We start from the raw sequence: 16619 nt of genomic DNA, 5'->3' as shown, positions 1-16619 counted from the left end.
TGGCAGCTGACAAGTGTACCATCCTCTGTGCCTGGGGAAGTCTTGTATTGGGATCTATGTGTGGAGGAGATTCCCTGAGTTCTTGTCATGCTGGAGCCTAAACCCAAGCTCTGACCCCAGATGGCCCAAGGATCTTGGACCCCTGGGCTGGAAGATAAGAGAGATGAAGATGTGACTCCTTCATCACCTATGAGGGGCTGCTTGTGAGCCAAATGGATGAAACAAGGACTTAAGAGCCTGGTAGACCTTGATTCAGGTACTGCCTGAGGCACTCACTGGCTGGATGAATTTGGGCAGTCTCTTTGACTTCTCTGATCCTCATCCTCATCTGAGCAAGGGGCTGCCACCTCTCTTATAGGGTTTTTTGCAGAATGACAATAACAGGTGGCTGGAGCCTGACACATCCTCAGTCAACTCCAGTGATCACATTTAAGCACTCATAATTGCCTCTCAGCACCCTCCAAAGCCAATAACCCTGAATGGGCTATATATTCCCTACCCTCTGGTGACCACTTCCCACTGTTCTTGGCCCTGGCCAGCCCCTCATTCCTTTTGAGGGCAGGGAAATCCAGACTCCTGGATCCAGAACCCAGCTCAGCCATGACAGATACCTGAGCTGGACCAGGGGCCCTCTCTGGGCCTTGTGGGAAGTGCTGGATGGCAGTCTGATATCCTGTCTGTTGGTCCTCTGTCTCTGCCTGTCCCTGTGGCTACTAGGCCTGGAGCTTCCTCACTCTGGTTGTGCAGTCTTTCCCAGCCAGCCCTGCATTCTGTGACCTGACTCATCTCCCACGTTGCACCCAGAAATTTCCCCCACATTACCCCCAGCCCAGCCCATCATGGAGAAAAATCAAATCTCATTAAAGGCCATTGATTTTCCTCCAAATTTGCTGTGAGTACACTTCGAGGCTTCTCAGTATTACTGTCGGTTCCCATCTTCAACCCCTCAACCACCAACATAGCTTCCTCAGGGAAACTGAGGAGCATTGGGCTGGCAGGCAATAGGGAGTGTGAGAGGTTGTAGATACTGTCTGCTGGAGCCTCCAGCCCACTCTGGCCCTTCAGCGTGGCAAGACCCTGAATATGGCACTGATTTATTTCTCTGCCTGGTTACCCCCATCTTAGGCAGAGGGGTATGTGTTTCTGCGTGTGTATGTCTGTCCTTGTGTGTTGGTGTGTGATTTTGTGTCTGCATGTGTGTCTGTGGGTGTCAGCACTGTGTCTCTGTGCACCTGTGTCTATTTCTATATCTGTGTGTGTGTCTATAAGTGCGTGTGTGTATCTGCATGAATGCAGTGTGGAGTGGAGGTCTTGGCTTGCAGTTGAACTCTGAATGCTGTGCTGCCCATGAAACAGCCAGCCTGAAGAAGGGACTTGACTTGGGATAAACCCAAGATATGGTTCTCTTCCTAGGGGTCAAGGACTAGGTAGGGCTCTGGAGGAGGAGGGGGCACAGGCTTCTCTGCCCTCTCGCATTCACCCCTGCTGTCCCTTTGTCATCTTGGAAATGGGGCACCTTGCTGACTTTGTTGCAGTATTAGGTTTGGGGTTTGGGGGCTGGTGGGAAAGATTCCCAACCTAATGTTGGAGGCGGGCACGAATTCTTCCCCTCCTCCAATCTGAACTAAGAGTCCCAGGTGGGCATGTTTAAGTCAAATGGCCACATATTCACCTGGTGAGTCTGGAGAGAGTAGGTTAGGAGAGAAGATGGGCAGTGAGGGTGCCAGGGAGGCTTTGTGACATGGAAGGCATTGCTGTCTGCCCAGGTCATGTTCCTAGCATAAAGTCAAACATCAAGGCCAGCCTTAATGGGGAAAAAAGTCATAAACAGGGCCCTTTGGCTTTTGGAGGGTGAAGTGACTTTCAGCTTGGCCGGGCCACTTGCCTCTAGCCCACCTGCCAGGGCCTAGAGGTCAGCCATGGTGCTGGACTGGCCTTCTAAACCCTAGGACACGGCTGAGCTACCGCAAGGAGCAGCCTCAATGGGGCCTCCTATAAATTTGGGGGTGGAATGGTCCCTGGTTATGCGTCCTCAATGAAGCCTCACCCACTACCCATACCCCAACCCTGTGCAAGACATGTCAAGTTCATGACTGTGAATGCATGTTCTCCCAGAGGCCTCCGCCAGGGAGCTGGGAGCAGCACTCTGGGTTCTGGGGACAGGCCAGATTTATGGCACTGGGAGAAATATTTAGGCCTGAGACAGTTTGGTTGTGTTAATTATGGAAATCTAAAGATAATCTATATTTAATGCTGAATTTTGTCAAATTTGCTAAAGAATTAGGGGAGCGTGTGCAAACAGTGACACTTCAATGAAGAACAAGGTGCAATTAAACTCTGAAATTTACAGTGGAATAATTGGAGAGCATGACAAATATAGTTATCAGCAGCAACTAATTAGGGGTCTGCTCGAGGTTTCTGGGCTTGATTAATCTCGCCTGGATGCTAATAAGTTATGCTGGGCAGCTGATACTATTTGTCGCCTCCTACTTTCCACCCTCTCTCCAGAGCTCTTGGGGATTGGGGATGTGACCCATTCGGTCCTTCCCTCTGTACAGCCTGGCCTAAAGGGGGAGAATAAGGTCACCAGAGCTCCTATGCTGAGACCCCCTTCTCCAACTAAGGATGGCATGGACACCTTGAGTGGCATGCCCCTGACCAGGCATCCTGGGGTCTTACTTGAGACTTGTTGGGAGTGGGGGAAAGAGGGTTGGGGCTGAGTTTTGGGGTCTAGCTGGGCTTCAGTGGGTCATATTTCTTCCCTCCCTGTTGACATGGCTCAGCCTGAGTCCCACCTCTGTCTTTTACTCTACACCTCATGGGAAGGGTCAATGAAAGCCCCTGACTCTGACTCAAGAGAGATCCATACAACCGTTCCTTGGCCAAACACCCACCTCCTCTTTCCCTGCCAGGTCTCTGCTAATCTTCCTTACTGCTGATTGTGGCCAAGCCTTAGATCCACTGACTAAAGCTTAAGCCTGTGCTGGAACTGTTATCTAGCTGGAGTGTGGCCAGTACCCTGGGCATTGCTGCCAGGTCCAGCTGTGAAGCTAAAGCCATCCCCTTCCTCTCTCTGTCTCTCATCTTGTCTCTGATTCTCTCTGCCTCATGACCCAGAAACTTCCCTGGTCTCTGTGTGACTAGTCGGGAGTCACCCCTCAAGAACTCTCTTCTCCATTGCCCACCTTTCCCTCAGAAGTTCTCCTGTCAGGTCCCCCACCTGGGGTCCCCCAGGGCCATATGCATGCTGAACAGTCCCCCTTTCATCTCCTGCCTTTGCTCAATGTTGTCTGGTACAGGATGGGAACTCCAACTGGCAGCCTCAGAGGAGGTGAGTGAATCTAAAATGGGAAGTTGGATGAATGGCTTCTTTGTGGATGTCTTCAGTATGCCAGAACTCTCCAAGCGTGAGCGTGAGTGTGTGTGTCATAGGAGACTGGGACCCTGATATGGCTGGTGGAGAAGATAGCTGGGAGAAGGTGCAGGAGGAGGACAGGGGCCTCCAGAATGCCTCCCTCTGGTATCTGGGCCAGAGTGGTCCTACTCCTGGGAGAAGGAGCCATTGCTTCCTTGAGACCTCCGTTTCTCTTTCTGCTTGTGATCTGAAGAGTTTTGAGGTCAGACGCCCCTGGGCATGTGTCCCCGCCTTAGGGGTCCTGGGCTGTTCCTAACCATGTCAAGTCTTGATTTCCTTCTTGTGGAACAGGGATAATTACTTCAGGGCACTTGTCCCCAGGGTTACCAGGATCTCCAGAAAAGGGCGAGGAGCTGAGCAGGCCCTCAGTAAATGGGGCTCCCTCCCCGCTGCCTCTCTTCTTCCTTCTATCCCTCCCCTCCCCCAAATCTGAATTCCCTGAGGCTTGCACGGTTGTCCCTGTGGCTGTCAGACTCCTCCACCAGAGGGCGATAGGTGCTGCGGGCACAAGCAAAATGGACCCCAGTATAGGCTGCATCCACAATGGGCCTGCCTTGCCTGTGCTGTCTCCTGAACTTCAGGGCCGGAAGATTTGAGGTCAGGGAGTATTTTGTTCCCTTCTATGCACAGCTAACACACTCTAAGATTTGGGCGAAAATTAGAGAACAAGCTTCTTAACGTTTGTACACTGCAGCAAGTTTACCAGTCACCACTGATGTCCTGAGTCTCTGGGGCAAGGCTTAGTTGGCCCATTTTACAGATGAGGAAATATGAATTGGTCATTACTTACGTTTGCAGAGACTGGCAAGTCACAAGTGCAGAATGCCTTGGATAAACCAAGGCTCAGAGCAAATTTGCTGAGGGTGAAGTGGCTTGTAAGAGGGGAGTTGGGACTCAAACCTGGGCTTCCCTGACTTCTAAGTTAGCAACTTTTCCTCTGACCCAGTTTTTCTGATCAATCAAGACTCTGGTCTAATCCCTCCTTGTCCTGTCACAACCCCTGCTTCTGAGGCAACTGGAAATGGTGCCTTAGGCTTCAGACTCCAGCCTCTAAATCCTAGGGGCTGTGTGTCCGTGGATAGATCACTAGCTCCTCTGAGCCACAGCTTTCTGTAAAATGGTCAGGTGATGCTTATTCTCTTCTTTGCAGGGTATTATGGGATGAAATGAGATGATGGACACAGAGACCCCTCTCCCCTAGGATGGGCTCCCTGTGAACCTGGGCTGGACGTTCCCCCAGGGACTCTTGGTACAGACCACTTGGAGCTGAGAGGAGGAATGCAATACCCGCAGGTCGCCTTCAGCCTTTCTCTGGGGGAAGAAGAGAGATGGGGTGGGGAGGGCTCCTTTCTCAGGAACCTCCAGCTCTTGCAGCTGCTAGAAGTGATCGGGCTCCGTTGCTATGGCAACGAGGGCCAGCCGCCTGCAGAGCCTTCCCGTGCCAGCCGCCTTGACCTCACTTAGGATGATTACCTTTCGGCAAATAAAATAATTGTGTTAATAAAGAGGCTGTTCGCCCCCTCATCCCCCACCCCGCTTGGCCTGTTCCCCATCCCCACCCCGGGGAGAAAGAGAGGCTTCCCCCACCCAATTACCCCTGGCCTGTGGGATGCCTTACTCTTAAATAAGTTGTTGACAGAGATCCTGGCTGGGTTTTAATTTTTGCTGATTTTAACCACCTCCCATCCTCCCCATCTTGCTTTCTGCCTTCTTGCCCCTACGTCTTTGTTGAAGTTGTACAGTTGAGTTAATATGACTCTTCTGTCTTCCTTCCATGGGGCTTTGAGCACCCACTGGGCCTCCCAAGCTATTACAATAATAAATTCTACTTACTGTGGGCCTGCTGTGTGTTATAGCCTTTACAAGTGCTTTCACACATGTCCTCTCCTCAATCCCTACAACGGCTGTGCAAGTCACGAACTTCAATACCACTTTATAGAGGAGAAGACCGGGGCTCTGGGAGAGAATATGTTTTGTTTTTTAATTTTAACTTATTTTTATTTTTTGAAGTCTATTTATTTATTCCGGGAGGGAGAGAGAGTGAGTGGGAGAGGGGCAGAGAGAGGGAGAGAGAGAGAATCCCAAGCAGGCTCCATGCTGTCAACGTGGAGTCCAATTTGGGGCTCAAACTCACAAACCGTGAGATCATGACCTGAGCTGAAACCAAGGGTTGGCCGCTTAACTGACTGAGCCACCTAGATGCCCCTATTTATTTATTTTTAAATTGAAGTATCATTGACACACGATAGGACATTAGTTTCGGGCGTACAGCGTGGTGATTCGACATCTCTGTGTGTTATGCTGTGCTCACCAGAAGTATGTCTACCATCTGTCACCGAACAACGCTATTACAATACCATTGACTATATTCCCTGTGCAGTACCTTTCATCCCTGTGACTTATTCATTCCATAACTGGAAGCCTATAGAAAATGTGTGTTTTGACAGGGCCAGGAACTTGGTCAGAACTCTGGATTGGAGAACAAGTTCTCCTAACAGGATATGGCCATTTAGCCTGGGAACGTTCGGTTCAGTCACTGGCAGACACACACTGGTCACTGGGCTGGGCTTCCAGAGGTTCAGGGAGAAGAGATGGGCCTATCCACAGAACATGCAAGATGCAGTGTAGCCAGTGCTCAGAGAGAAAGAAAATGATGGAGCCCCAGCTCAAAGTGCTGTGGAAGCAGACATCATGACAGATGCCCTGAGGGGGACAGGGAGGACAAGACTGGCAGTGGTGGAGATTCTGGTAAGTGGCTGACACTTTGCTCAGTGCCTCATGTTTGTTATCCCACATGATGTTCATTACAATCCCATTTTACAGATGAGAAAATAAGGTTCAGAAGGCTTAGGTGAATTTTTCAAGGCCACACAGCTGGTAAAAAGCAAGGATTCAAACCCAGATTTGCTTGACCTCCCTGCCCATGCTCAGTGCTTGTTTATCACCCTTCCTGCCAAGTCTGGGAACGAGAGGGAGAAGGCAAGGTGGGGCAGGAGAGGGGACACAAAACAGGCTTGGTGAGGCATGGAGCACAGTCTCCATATATGGATGGGTCTCTTGGACATCTAATGATGCTTTGGCCACTGTTTATTATTTTAGGCTTTTGTTAAAAATACTTGCCAAGGGGTGCCTGAATGGCTCAGTCGGTTAAGTGTCTGACTTCTGCTCAGGTTTCTCTCAAGGTTTGTGGGTTTGCACCCTGCATGGGGTTCTGTGCTGATGGCTTGGAGCCTGGAGCCTGCTTTGCATTCTGTGTGTCCCCTCTCTCTCTCTGCCCCTCCCCTGCTCGTGCTCGGTCTCCCTCTCTCAAAAATAAACATTAAAAATTTTTTAATTTTTTTTAAAGAAAAAGAATACTTGCCAAAGAGGGGTTAACAAATTTGTAGCCAGGATTAGTATCAGCAGTCTGGACTTGAGGCCCTTTGTAAGTGTGAGGCCCAGGCCAGAAACCCTTCCTCTTCTTCAGCTCCCTACCCCCCAGAGGCCCTGCCCCAAAGTGACTGGGCAGGGGCAGGCAGGGGATAGGGCGTGTGCTGGGCACACTAGGTGGCGCTCTGATATTGGTCAATCCTCTGAGCGACTGGCAGTGCAGTGGCTGGAGGACTGGGCAGGAGAAGTCCCTCTTCCTGGACCTGACACCGGGAGCTAGGGCTGGGTAAAGAGGCCCTGGAGATGTCAGAAGCTGGGGATGGAGGGGGGGCGGTGGTCAGGAGCACTGTTCCAGTCATAGCTCCTAGTCATTCATGGGGCCCCAAACAGTGGGGCTGAAAGTGGAAGGGGGGCTGTGGAGGAGGGCTTGGGGATACAGGTAAGGGGGTGAGGGAGGAGATGCCCAGCGGTGTGTGGGTGACCCTGAGTGGTGGAGGGCATCGGGAATGCTGTCCTCTCGTTGATCACTACAGCCCAGGCTTCTAAACCCAGCTGCCCCTGGAGGTGGGACTGGCCTACCTCACCTGCCCTTGGAAACCTAGGACAGGTAAGAGGCTGGGAAGGTGAGGTATGTGTAAGCCTCCAGCTACTATTGAAGGAAGCCTTGGGAGATGTTGGCAAGACACAACAGGCACAGGCCCCAAAGACCTGGATTCCTGTCCCTGTTTAGCTGTGTCCTGGCTATGTGACCATGGGCAAGTCTAAGATACCTGCTCATTCTTTGTGACACGGGGAGAATTCTCCAAGTTGGGGGCACTTGAATGAGGTCACCCACAGAGGTGCTCAGTGCACCTAGCATGGGGCTTCTCTCTTGTCCCATCAGTTTACAGAAGTGGCATCTTGGTCTCTTCGTTGCCTGCAGGCCTGGAAAATCCTCAGTGATGTTGACTGGTTAATGCCTGGGGTGAAGGCAGCTGGAGCTGCTAATGTTCCAGAGCGGGCCTTCAAAACTTCACCCTGCAGGGGACCATCCTCCAGAGACCCCTGCCCTCAGAGTTTAGCCTTTCCCCTGCTTAGAAATGTGCACCTTAGAGCTGGGCCTGACCACTCCCCTGTCTCCCCCTGTAGGACCCTCTCTGCATATTTGGGGTTCTGTGGGATCTGCAGAGAAGGGGATCCCCAGAAACTCCTGGGGGGAAGGAAGTAGAAGGGCAGACTTGCCTCCGGGCCTCTTTTCCAGTCATCTGCTTGCCTACTTCCCTCATATCTGGTATAGGTGGGGAAACTGAGGCAAGAGGGAACCATGGAGACAAACCACAAATCCCCGAATTCTGGTAGGTGTGGAAGCAAGGTGGTGAACTGACTTCCCAGCCCCTTTGGGGAACTCTGGTGGCGGGGTGCGGTGGAACTCTCAGGAAAGAGGTGTCAGATGGTTGGCTGGAGACCGAAGGAGCTGGGAGAAAAGGACAGGAGCAGTCTGGGATGAGTAAGTCGAGGGTAAGGGGACAGATTTATTCAGTGGACAAACGTTCTGCAAATGTTTAGTGAGACACCTTATGTGGGCCAGGCACTCCTATAGGTGCTTAGGATTCAGGGGACCCAGAGGGACAAAGTCCCCACCCTGGGGGAGCGTCCATGGAATCAGGCTGCTTGAGGCTTGACTCCAGGTAGCTTCCCCCAACCACCTAACATCCCTGAGTCCCTATTTCATCATCTGTAAAATGGAGGTAAAATGTCTACCTCGCAGAACTATTGTGAATGTTGGATGCGTGGAAGGTGCTTAGCACCGGGGTTGGCATTTAATGACTGAACTGCTGTGGGTTTTGTCAGTGTTATGGTGGTCACTAGCTCCCGAGAGTGTGACCTTGAGTAGCTGCTCACCTTCCGTGAACGTTGGGTTCCTCATCTAAGAGAAGGGTTTATAATTTCTACCCTCCCCACCTCACAGGACCCTGTTGTGGGGCTTAAACCAATTGAGATAATGCATGGGAAAGATCCACGTAAATTGTGTGTGTATCAAAGACCTTAGCATTTGTGCTCCATCTATCCTTCAGGCTGCCCGAGCTGGGGAGTGTCAGTTGTGTGGTGCCCTGGCAGTTCATGTCAGGATGTTTGTTCCTAGACCTCCGGGGCTGGAACTGAGGTGCTGGTGGAAGTGTGGAGATGAGAGCCAGCCTTGAGGATTGCAGCATTTTCCCAAAGGCCTAGGGAAGTCAGTACATAAATCTCAGAGATTGAGATGGGATCAACCCTTCCCCCCACCCCAACTCCAGGCTAGAAGCTGGGCAGGGCTGTCTGCTGAAATCAAGGGTCCTCTCTCCTCTCTGTGAGTATCCTTTTTTCTGTGAACCCTTCCCTGCCAGGCCTAATTCCTGCTGCCCAGCTACAGAACAACCCAAGGAAAAATAATACAATGGGCTTTACCCTAGAGGTTTTTGATGTCTGCCTCCCAGCATCTCATACAGAGGAGGAGAAGGTGCCTGTCACCTCCATGAGTGTTTATTAGTGCTTGGGGCTCCCTGACCCCAACTGCTCAACCAGCTGGCTGAGTGGTGCTGGCCAGGGTTCAGTTTGGACTCAAACCGCAAGAGGAGACTCCCATCTGGGAGCGTTAGGATTGGGGGCAACCCTCCTCCCCTGGGAAATGAGCTGTAGGAGGCAGTGTGGTAGAATAGGAAGTGCATGGGTATTGGGATCAGCTGGCCTGGGTTCCAGTCTCTAGTGCTGGGGGTGTCTCGGACAAGATGGGATGGTAATAGGACTCACTCTGGAGGGTGAATACACAACTTGCATGAGATCACCTGTGCAATGTACCTTAAACTGAATTCAAGCCTTGCTGTCCAGAGGGTCACTTAACTGGAATTTTGGCAGTTTTGTGGCTTCCCAACCCCCTACCCCCACTGCTTTTCTCAGTTCATTGATTGATCCATTAAGTGAAAGGCATCATAGGGAATGAGTAAGGTGCCATCCAGTTGGGGGATAGGACGTGAGCAGAAAATCCCAGAGTATACTTCCTTTCCAGGAGGACAGCAGAGAAGAAAAAGAGCTTTTCTGGCTGGGCGATACCAAGAAGGTCTCATAAAACAAGGAGTATTTCTCAGATGGCTCCAACTGCCTGACAGGTGGAGAAGAAAAGGGGTGCCTGGTAGAAGGCATGGAATGGGCAAAGGCTGGAGGTGGAAAACCTGAGGACACAGCCACAAAACTGCAAATAGATTGCTTTCCTAGAGCAAAGGGTAAGTGACATGAAACTGAAAGGGAGTTGTCCCAAATTCCTGGATTATCACAAAAATGCGCTATGTCAGGGAAGAGCATAGGAGGCTAAATTATTTGGATAATTACTGAAATGTTCTTTCAAATCCCTGGATCTGTTCTGCTCCCTTAAGGTGGCCCACCTCGTTTCTCCTTCCCCTCCAGAATGACAGGCTTCAAGAAATAACAGTGAAGGGAAATATCCCCCAAAGGACATCCCTTTCCCTTCTTCCTCCTCTCCCTCAGCTTCCCATTGTGTCCTTGACACCATTCCCACCCCTCCAAGAAAGAAGGTTGTGTAGGAGGAACATGCAGGGGATGGTGGGGGGTTGGGGGGGGGCAGAGGCAGAGATAGGTGGTCTGCAAAGTGTCCTTGGATAACCAGGAGGGATGGCCTTGTGTTGGAGATGTCGGGGCCATGTTTCATGCTTGTGTCCCGGAAGGCAGATACACGTGGGGGAAGAATCCTGTTCTCTGCCAGAAATACTCGTGTCGAGTGATTAACATTAAAGTGGGCTCACAACTCTTCATTCTTTCCATTATACCAAAAGAAGGGGATGGAGTTTGGGTAGAGGTGGAAGAAGGAGGGGGAGAGAGGAGGGAGAGGAGGCAGAGCTGCCTGCTTTATTTTTCTTATTCCTGGAGCAGGCTGGCAGAGCCTGTCCCTAACAGACAGCAGGCAGCAGGCGAGAACACAGGCTAAATGAAAAGACAACTTGGGCTTTCCCTCCCTGCTTCTGGCTCACTCTCTGTCTTTCTGTCTCTCTATCTCTGATTCAGGAGACAAATCCCGGGGGACTCCTAGGGCCTGCTGTGCTTCCCGTGAGTTTCATGGGGTGGGTATGATTTTGTTTCTTCTCATTTTAGACTGAGCTTGGGCTCTCTCATGCCCAGTTACTGAGTGTGCCTTTGGTTCTCTTTGGGGCACCCGGGGTGAGTAGAGAGCCCACATTTCTCTCTCATTCTTCCAGAGTCCAGCTAGTGTTCGATGGGCTGCCAGTCCTCTGTGGGGAATCTTCAAAGGGCCAGGGCCCCTCCTCCCAACCATGTCCAAAAGGATCCAAATAACTTTAATTTCTACATGTTCACCTTCCTATCAGTTCTTTCTGGAGTATCATTGTCTTCAGGGGCATTTTTGTTACCGAGTAGCTGAAAGTTCCTGGGCCCTGTGACCTGATGTAGCCTTTTTGCCACAGTGGGATGAGGGCCGTTGATCTCCCTTTACAAATGGAATCACTAAGGCTCACGAACAGTGTTAACAGCCAAGTCTGGATTTGTACACAGTTCGTGCCTTCTCTGGTGTGGGGCTCTTTCCCAGGGGCTGCATGCCCTGCCTGCCCTTCCTCTGGGTTTCTTGCTTTCCCCTAACATCCACTCACATGGACATTTTCAGGCTTCAAGCCCACTGTCTTGTGATCTTAATGGCCACATGATGTCCCATTATGTTGCTGGACTGCCACTTTGGTCCCTCTTTCATTGTTGGGTAAGTGAGAGGCATCTAATTTCTTATATAATAAATGCAACTACTATTCATTTTCAAATTACATCCATTGTCTTTTTCATCCCCAGTATGTTCCAGGAGTAGATTCAGGATTGGCAGGTGGGCTCTGCCTCTCAACCAGGGTTGGGGTGGTGGTCAGTGCTTGGTATCTTGACCCGGAGTGTGATCAATGCACTTTAGGAGGGGAATGGTGTCAAGGACACAATGGGAAGCTGAAGGAGAGGAGGGAGAAGAAGGGAAAGGGATGTCTTTTGGGGGATATTTCCCTTCACTGTCATTTCTTTAAGCCTGTCATTCTGGAGGGGAAGGAAAAACGAGGTGTGCCTCCACCCAGAAGAGGTTACAACCACCACTTTAGGAGCTGGCATGCTGGTGCAGTGTATATTCTGTGTGTGTTCTACCAGGTAGAGCCTAGACCCACGTCACTGATAACAGCACAGCTCAGCTCAGCTCGGCATTTCTCTGAGCCACCACCACATTAAAAACCCAAGGGCTGAAGTGACCCAGAGTATAAATCTCCCTCAAACATTGGCCAGGAAATTTAACATTAGCTGAATGGCCAATGTATCAATAGCTGGCTTAACACGGAACTACTAATGCATTTCCCAAAACAGGTAACAAGATTTAGAGACTGAACATGGTTAAAAGGGATAACCATAAAGTTCAGTCTTTAGCCATAACACATCTGTTTGGTGTAAAGCATACATTTTATGAACAGGGTGGGTAATTTGAGAAAAGGGATCAACTTTAGGAAGAGACCCTTATTTCAGTCCAGTTGAAGAGAGTCTTGTGGTTCAGGTGGCAGATGGGGATGGGAACGCGTCTGGGGTGTGAGGCTCTTATGAGGTGGCAAAGGAGGGAAGCAGAGGACACTGGTCACTGTGGAGGGATGAGGAAGGGGCAGATCCTCCCAATCCAGGGGAAAGTGAAGGCACAGAGCAGGAAGGGACATGCCTGGGGTCAGGATTGGATTCCTGTGGAGTTCCAAGGATCTGAGCCAAGCTGCCTCCTGGTTTTGCAAAGCATGGATATTAATAAGGGTGATTAGTAATCATGACGTGTGAATAATAAGGGGATGGTTAATTGTCCTGGTTATGATGAACAGCAGTCACTGGGAGACGGTGGGGGAGTTGGGACCCCCCAACACACACATAGTCACATGTGAACTGTTCTTGGCTGCTGCTTATAAGTCCACAAAGCCGGCAATGTAAAGGGGTATCAGTATTTTTTAAAAATGGAACCTAATAAGGCAGAATTTTAAAATTCATTTGTAATTTCCTCCTATATAATATGAAAGCATATGTTCCCAGCAGAAAATTTAGAAAATACGGAAATACCAAGGAAGAAAACAAAAACCAGTATAAATACCTTGATGGATATATCTTCTTCGTCTTCTGTGTGTATATAAACATAAACTATTTTTCAAAATAGAACAAAACACAATTAGGATTATATTCTGCATGGTATTTGGTAACTTGATTTTTTTTTTTTAACTTACAAACATTCATGTGTACTTCTCCATGGGATTATCTTTGAGAATATGATCTTTGTTTTATGAGGGGAACAATATTTTGGGCAAGGAGGAGCCCATTCAAAAAGAAGTGCATCCTTTCCTGTCTCCTCTGGGTGGAGAGGCGGGGGATCATCTTTAGGACTATGGGAGGGAAGTACCATGGGGCAGGCTAGCTCAGTGGACCCCTGTGGATCAGGAAATGGGCAAGGAAGGGGGCAGTGCAGTGACAGACCCTGAGCATGGAGGAGGAAAGTACCTTCTGAAAACATACAGTTTTTTTTTTCATACTCAGTTGAAAATAGACAAAGCCAGATCCTTCATTGGGCAGAACTAGGGCCCAGTGCCAATGTTAGTACATGGTCTTGCAGAAATCCTGAGCCTCAGTTTTTCCATCTGAATGTAGAAGAAACAGTGCCTACCTCTGGCCCACCTCCTGGAGGTCTTTCATCAAGGACTGAGACAAGACTCCCCTTAAGAATTTGAAGATCATTGAGCCTGGAGCTCCCATGAAAGGGAAAGAAAGCCAATTTCTGGGTTCTAGGGAGGGGACATCTGCGAGAAGGTGCATCCTCTTTAGGGGGATGACTTTCCTCATGTAGGCTGTGGAGCTGCACTTGGCAGGGTCTGGTATCCTTCCAGTTCTGAACTCCAACTTCCTCTAATAAGCCACATTGGGCCTTGCTATAGGGAGCTTCCAGACACCTGGCTTGTTCCAGGGTGAGGGAGGATCAATAATGCTGCTGCTTCAGGGGTCCTGTTCTTGAGAAGAAGCTTACAGGTGGAGCCACAGACTGTCCCATGGTTGGACCACTGTGGAAAGAGCATTTTCTGGTTTGACCGAAATGAGGGATTGTTATTTCACCCTTCCTAAAAATGGGAAAGCGCATGACAATGATCGTTGGCCTGACCTCAAGGGCTTTCTCACTGACACCATTCTGCTCAGCTCCACAGAGCTCTGAGGCATCTACCTCTACCTCTGCATTGCTTGGCACCCACCTCCCCAGCATTTGTGGACTGAATGAGAGGGACACCATAGGACCACTCCTATACATACTTGGCACTTTGTTATTATTCCTATGCAATTGTCATTCATTATTCATCCACCTTATGAATGAGATTTATCCACTATCTATTTCATGAATAGCATTCCCACTACCTGCTGGCTCTGTGGCCACCCACAAGGTGCTTCACCTCTTAGTCCTCAATGTCCTCATCTGTAAAATGAGGCTACTATAATGGTACCTATCTTGTAATATTGATGGCAGGAATAAAATGAAATAGTAAATGTATATCATCATCACTGCTACTTCTGTCCTGTGTCAGGCACTGTGGATAAAGAGGTGACTAAGATGCTGGCTCAGTTGGTAGAGCATGCGACTCTTGATCCCTGGGTTGTGAGTTCAAGCCCTACGTTGGGTGTAAAAGATTACTTTAATAAAGAATCTCAGAGAGAGAGAGACAGATGACTAAGAGGCCTAAAACACCAATCCTGCTCTCAGGGAGCACAAAATCAGCTGCAGAAGAGCCCTCAGGTCTGGGAACACAAAGAAGAGTGCCTCCTTCCAGGTGAGTAGGATTTTGACAGGCAGCCCCCATCCCCACCCTGTGCTTGCTCCCAGCTATGGCTCCCCAGGACCCCACCCAGTGTGCAGTTTTCTCCAGTCTTTAAAAAGCTAAGCCAGCCCCTGCCCCAGTTCCCCTCTGCTGGCAGCAGCGTGGAGGCTGTTTGGAGAGGTGACAAAAAATTAAAATTAAAGCTAAATTAAAAAGAAGATTCCCATTTCCTCTCCCCATCGCACTTTCCACCTTAATTTTATCGCATCTTCCTTCTCGTTTTATTGACTTTTAGAAGCATTGCCACAAGATTTAGTGTGGAGCAGGAGGGGAGGTAATAAATGTGTACTTCTCTAGCCTCCAATTAATGCTGCCAGGGGGTGGGGCCTGGGGGAGAAGAAGGGGGCCGCCTCTGGGTGTGAAGCCCCTAGGGACAAGGAAAATCCAAGACCACAGAGGTAGGGGAGAAACACCCCCCTAAGGTGGGGGCAGTTGTTGCTTTGGGCTTTTGTCCCCTCCCTGGGCCCGTTTCCTGGTGACCTAGAGAATCAGTCCGAACTGTTCTAATCCGTGCAGGAAACAGAAATCAGAATTTACAGTCTCCCTGGGCTGGCTTTACAAACAACTCCAGAAGTCTCCCCTCCCTCAAACTCCACCCATATTTCCTAGGACGAAGATTCCCCACCCACCAAACAGATCTTTATTTAATTTAATTTTATTTCATGCTCTGTTGCTGCAAGGCAGTTTTTCCTCTCCTTTCTCCACCCTCCCTCTTTTCTTCCTCTATTTTTTTTGCTGCCCCCCCCCCAATCACTAATATCATTTTTCACCCACCCACAGCGACGCTGCGTATTTTCTTCTGACCTTAATGGCCCCGGTTTCCCCTCAGTATTTAAGCGGAACAAGACAGAGGTAAGTGGCAAATAAACAGCGGTTCCTATTTACGCTGGCAATTTCTGTTGATCGTGGAGAGGCTGCCTTGAAATTAACTCTGCGGCTGTCTGCTGCGGAGGAATGTCTGCCACGCACTGAGGGCCACCGGCTCACTGCCGCCCATTACAGCCCCTCCCGGTTATCCGCCTGGGTTACAATGGAGTGGGTGGGTGGGTGCGGTCAGCTGGTGCCCCAAGGTGTTCCTTCTTTCTTTTTTTTAAAAAAACAGGCCCCTTCACCTTCTTGGCCTTGGCCTTTAGCCTCTAGAGACCCGTGGTTGTCCCAGTGTGGTCTTGGCCAGCAGTATCAGCGTCCTTCACCAGGGAACTTGGTAGAAATTCAAATTCTCCAACCATCATGTCCCAGAAAACTCTGGGGGTAGGATCCAGCAATCTGTTATTTTTTTTTTTAACTTTATTGAGGTATAATTCACATACCATAAAGTTTACCTGTTTTAAGCATACTGTTCGATGACTTTTGAATAAGTTTATTGAGTTAGGCAACAATCCTCTGAACCCAGTTGTAGAACATTTCTATAACCCCACTAAAATCCCTAGTGTCTGTTTACAGTTAATCCCTTACCCACCCCAGCCCTAGGCAACCACTAATCTACTTTGTGTCTCCATAGATTTGTTCTGGAGGATCTTTTGAATCTGGCTTCTTTTACTTAGCATAATGTTTTGTTAATTGTTAACAGCTTTATTGAGATATAATCCACATTACCATACAACTCATCCATTTAAAGTGTACAATTCAATGGCTTTTTAGTACATTCACAGTTGTGCAACCATCACCGCTATCAATTTTAGAACATTTTCGTTACCCCAAAAAGAAACCCCATACTCCTTAGTTGTCACCTCCAAATCCCCCCATCCCTTCACCCAAGGCAATCGATAATCTACTTTCTGTTTCTAATACATTTGTCTATTTTGGATATTTTATATAAATAGAATCATATAAAGCGTGGCCCTTTGTGACTGGCTTCTTTTACCTAGCATAATGTTTTCAAGGTTCATCCACATTGTAGCAGGTGCCAGTACCTTTGTCCTTTTTATTGCAAATAGCATTCCAGTGCATGAATA

General features: G+C 49.3%; 1 protein-coding gene across 2 annotated transcripts in view; it reads left to right on the top strand.

Moving 5' to 3' along the window:
• Positions 1-16247, top strand: part of MRM1 (mitochondrial rRNA methyltransferase 1) — a 30122-nt gene extending 13875 nt beyond the window's left edge. The window contains exon 5 of one of the 2 annotated variants that reach the window (XM_030296290.1): positions 15445-16247. In XM_030296290.1, coding sequence (XP_030152150.1) covers positions 15445-15467 — 23 coding nt within the window. In that variant the 3' untranslated portion in view covers positions 15468-16247. Of the gene's footprint in view, positions 1-4565; positions 4941-15444 lie in introns of those variants that run through there. The other variant, XM_030296291.1, reaches the window with a different exon arrangement.
• The last annotated feature ends 372 nt before the right edge of the window (positions 16248-16619 follow it).

This window comes from Lynx canadensis, chromosome E1 (genome assembly GCF_007474595.2).
Source record: "Lynx canadensis isolate LIC74 chromosome E1, mLynCan4.pri.v2, whole genome shotgun sequence".
NCBI lineage: Eukaryota > Metazoa > Chordata > Mammalia > Carnivora > Felidae > Lynx > Lynx canadensis.
This window is presented reverse-complemented; position numbering and strand designations above follow the sequence as displayed.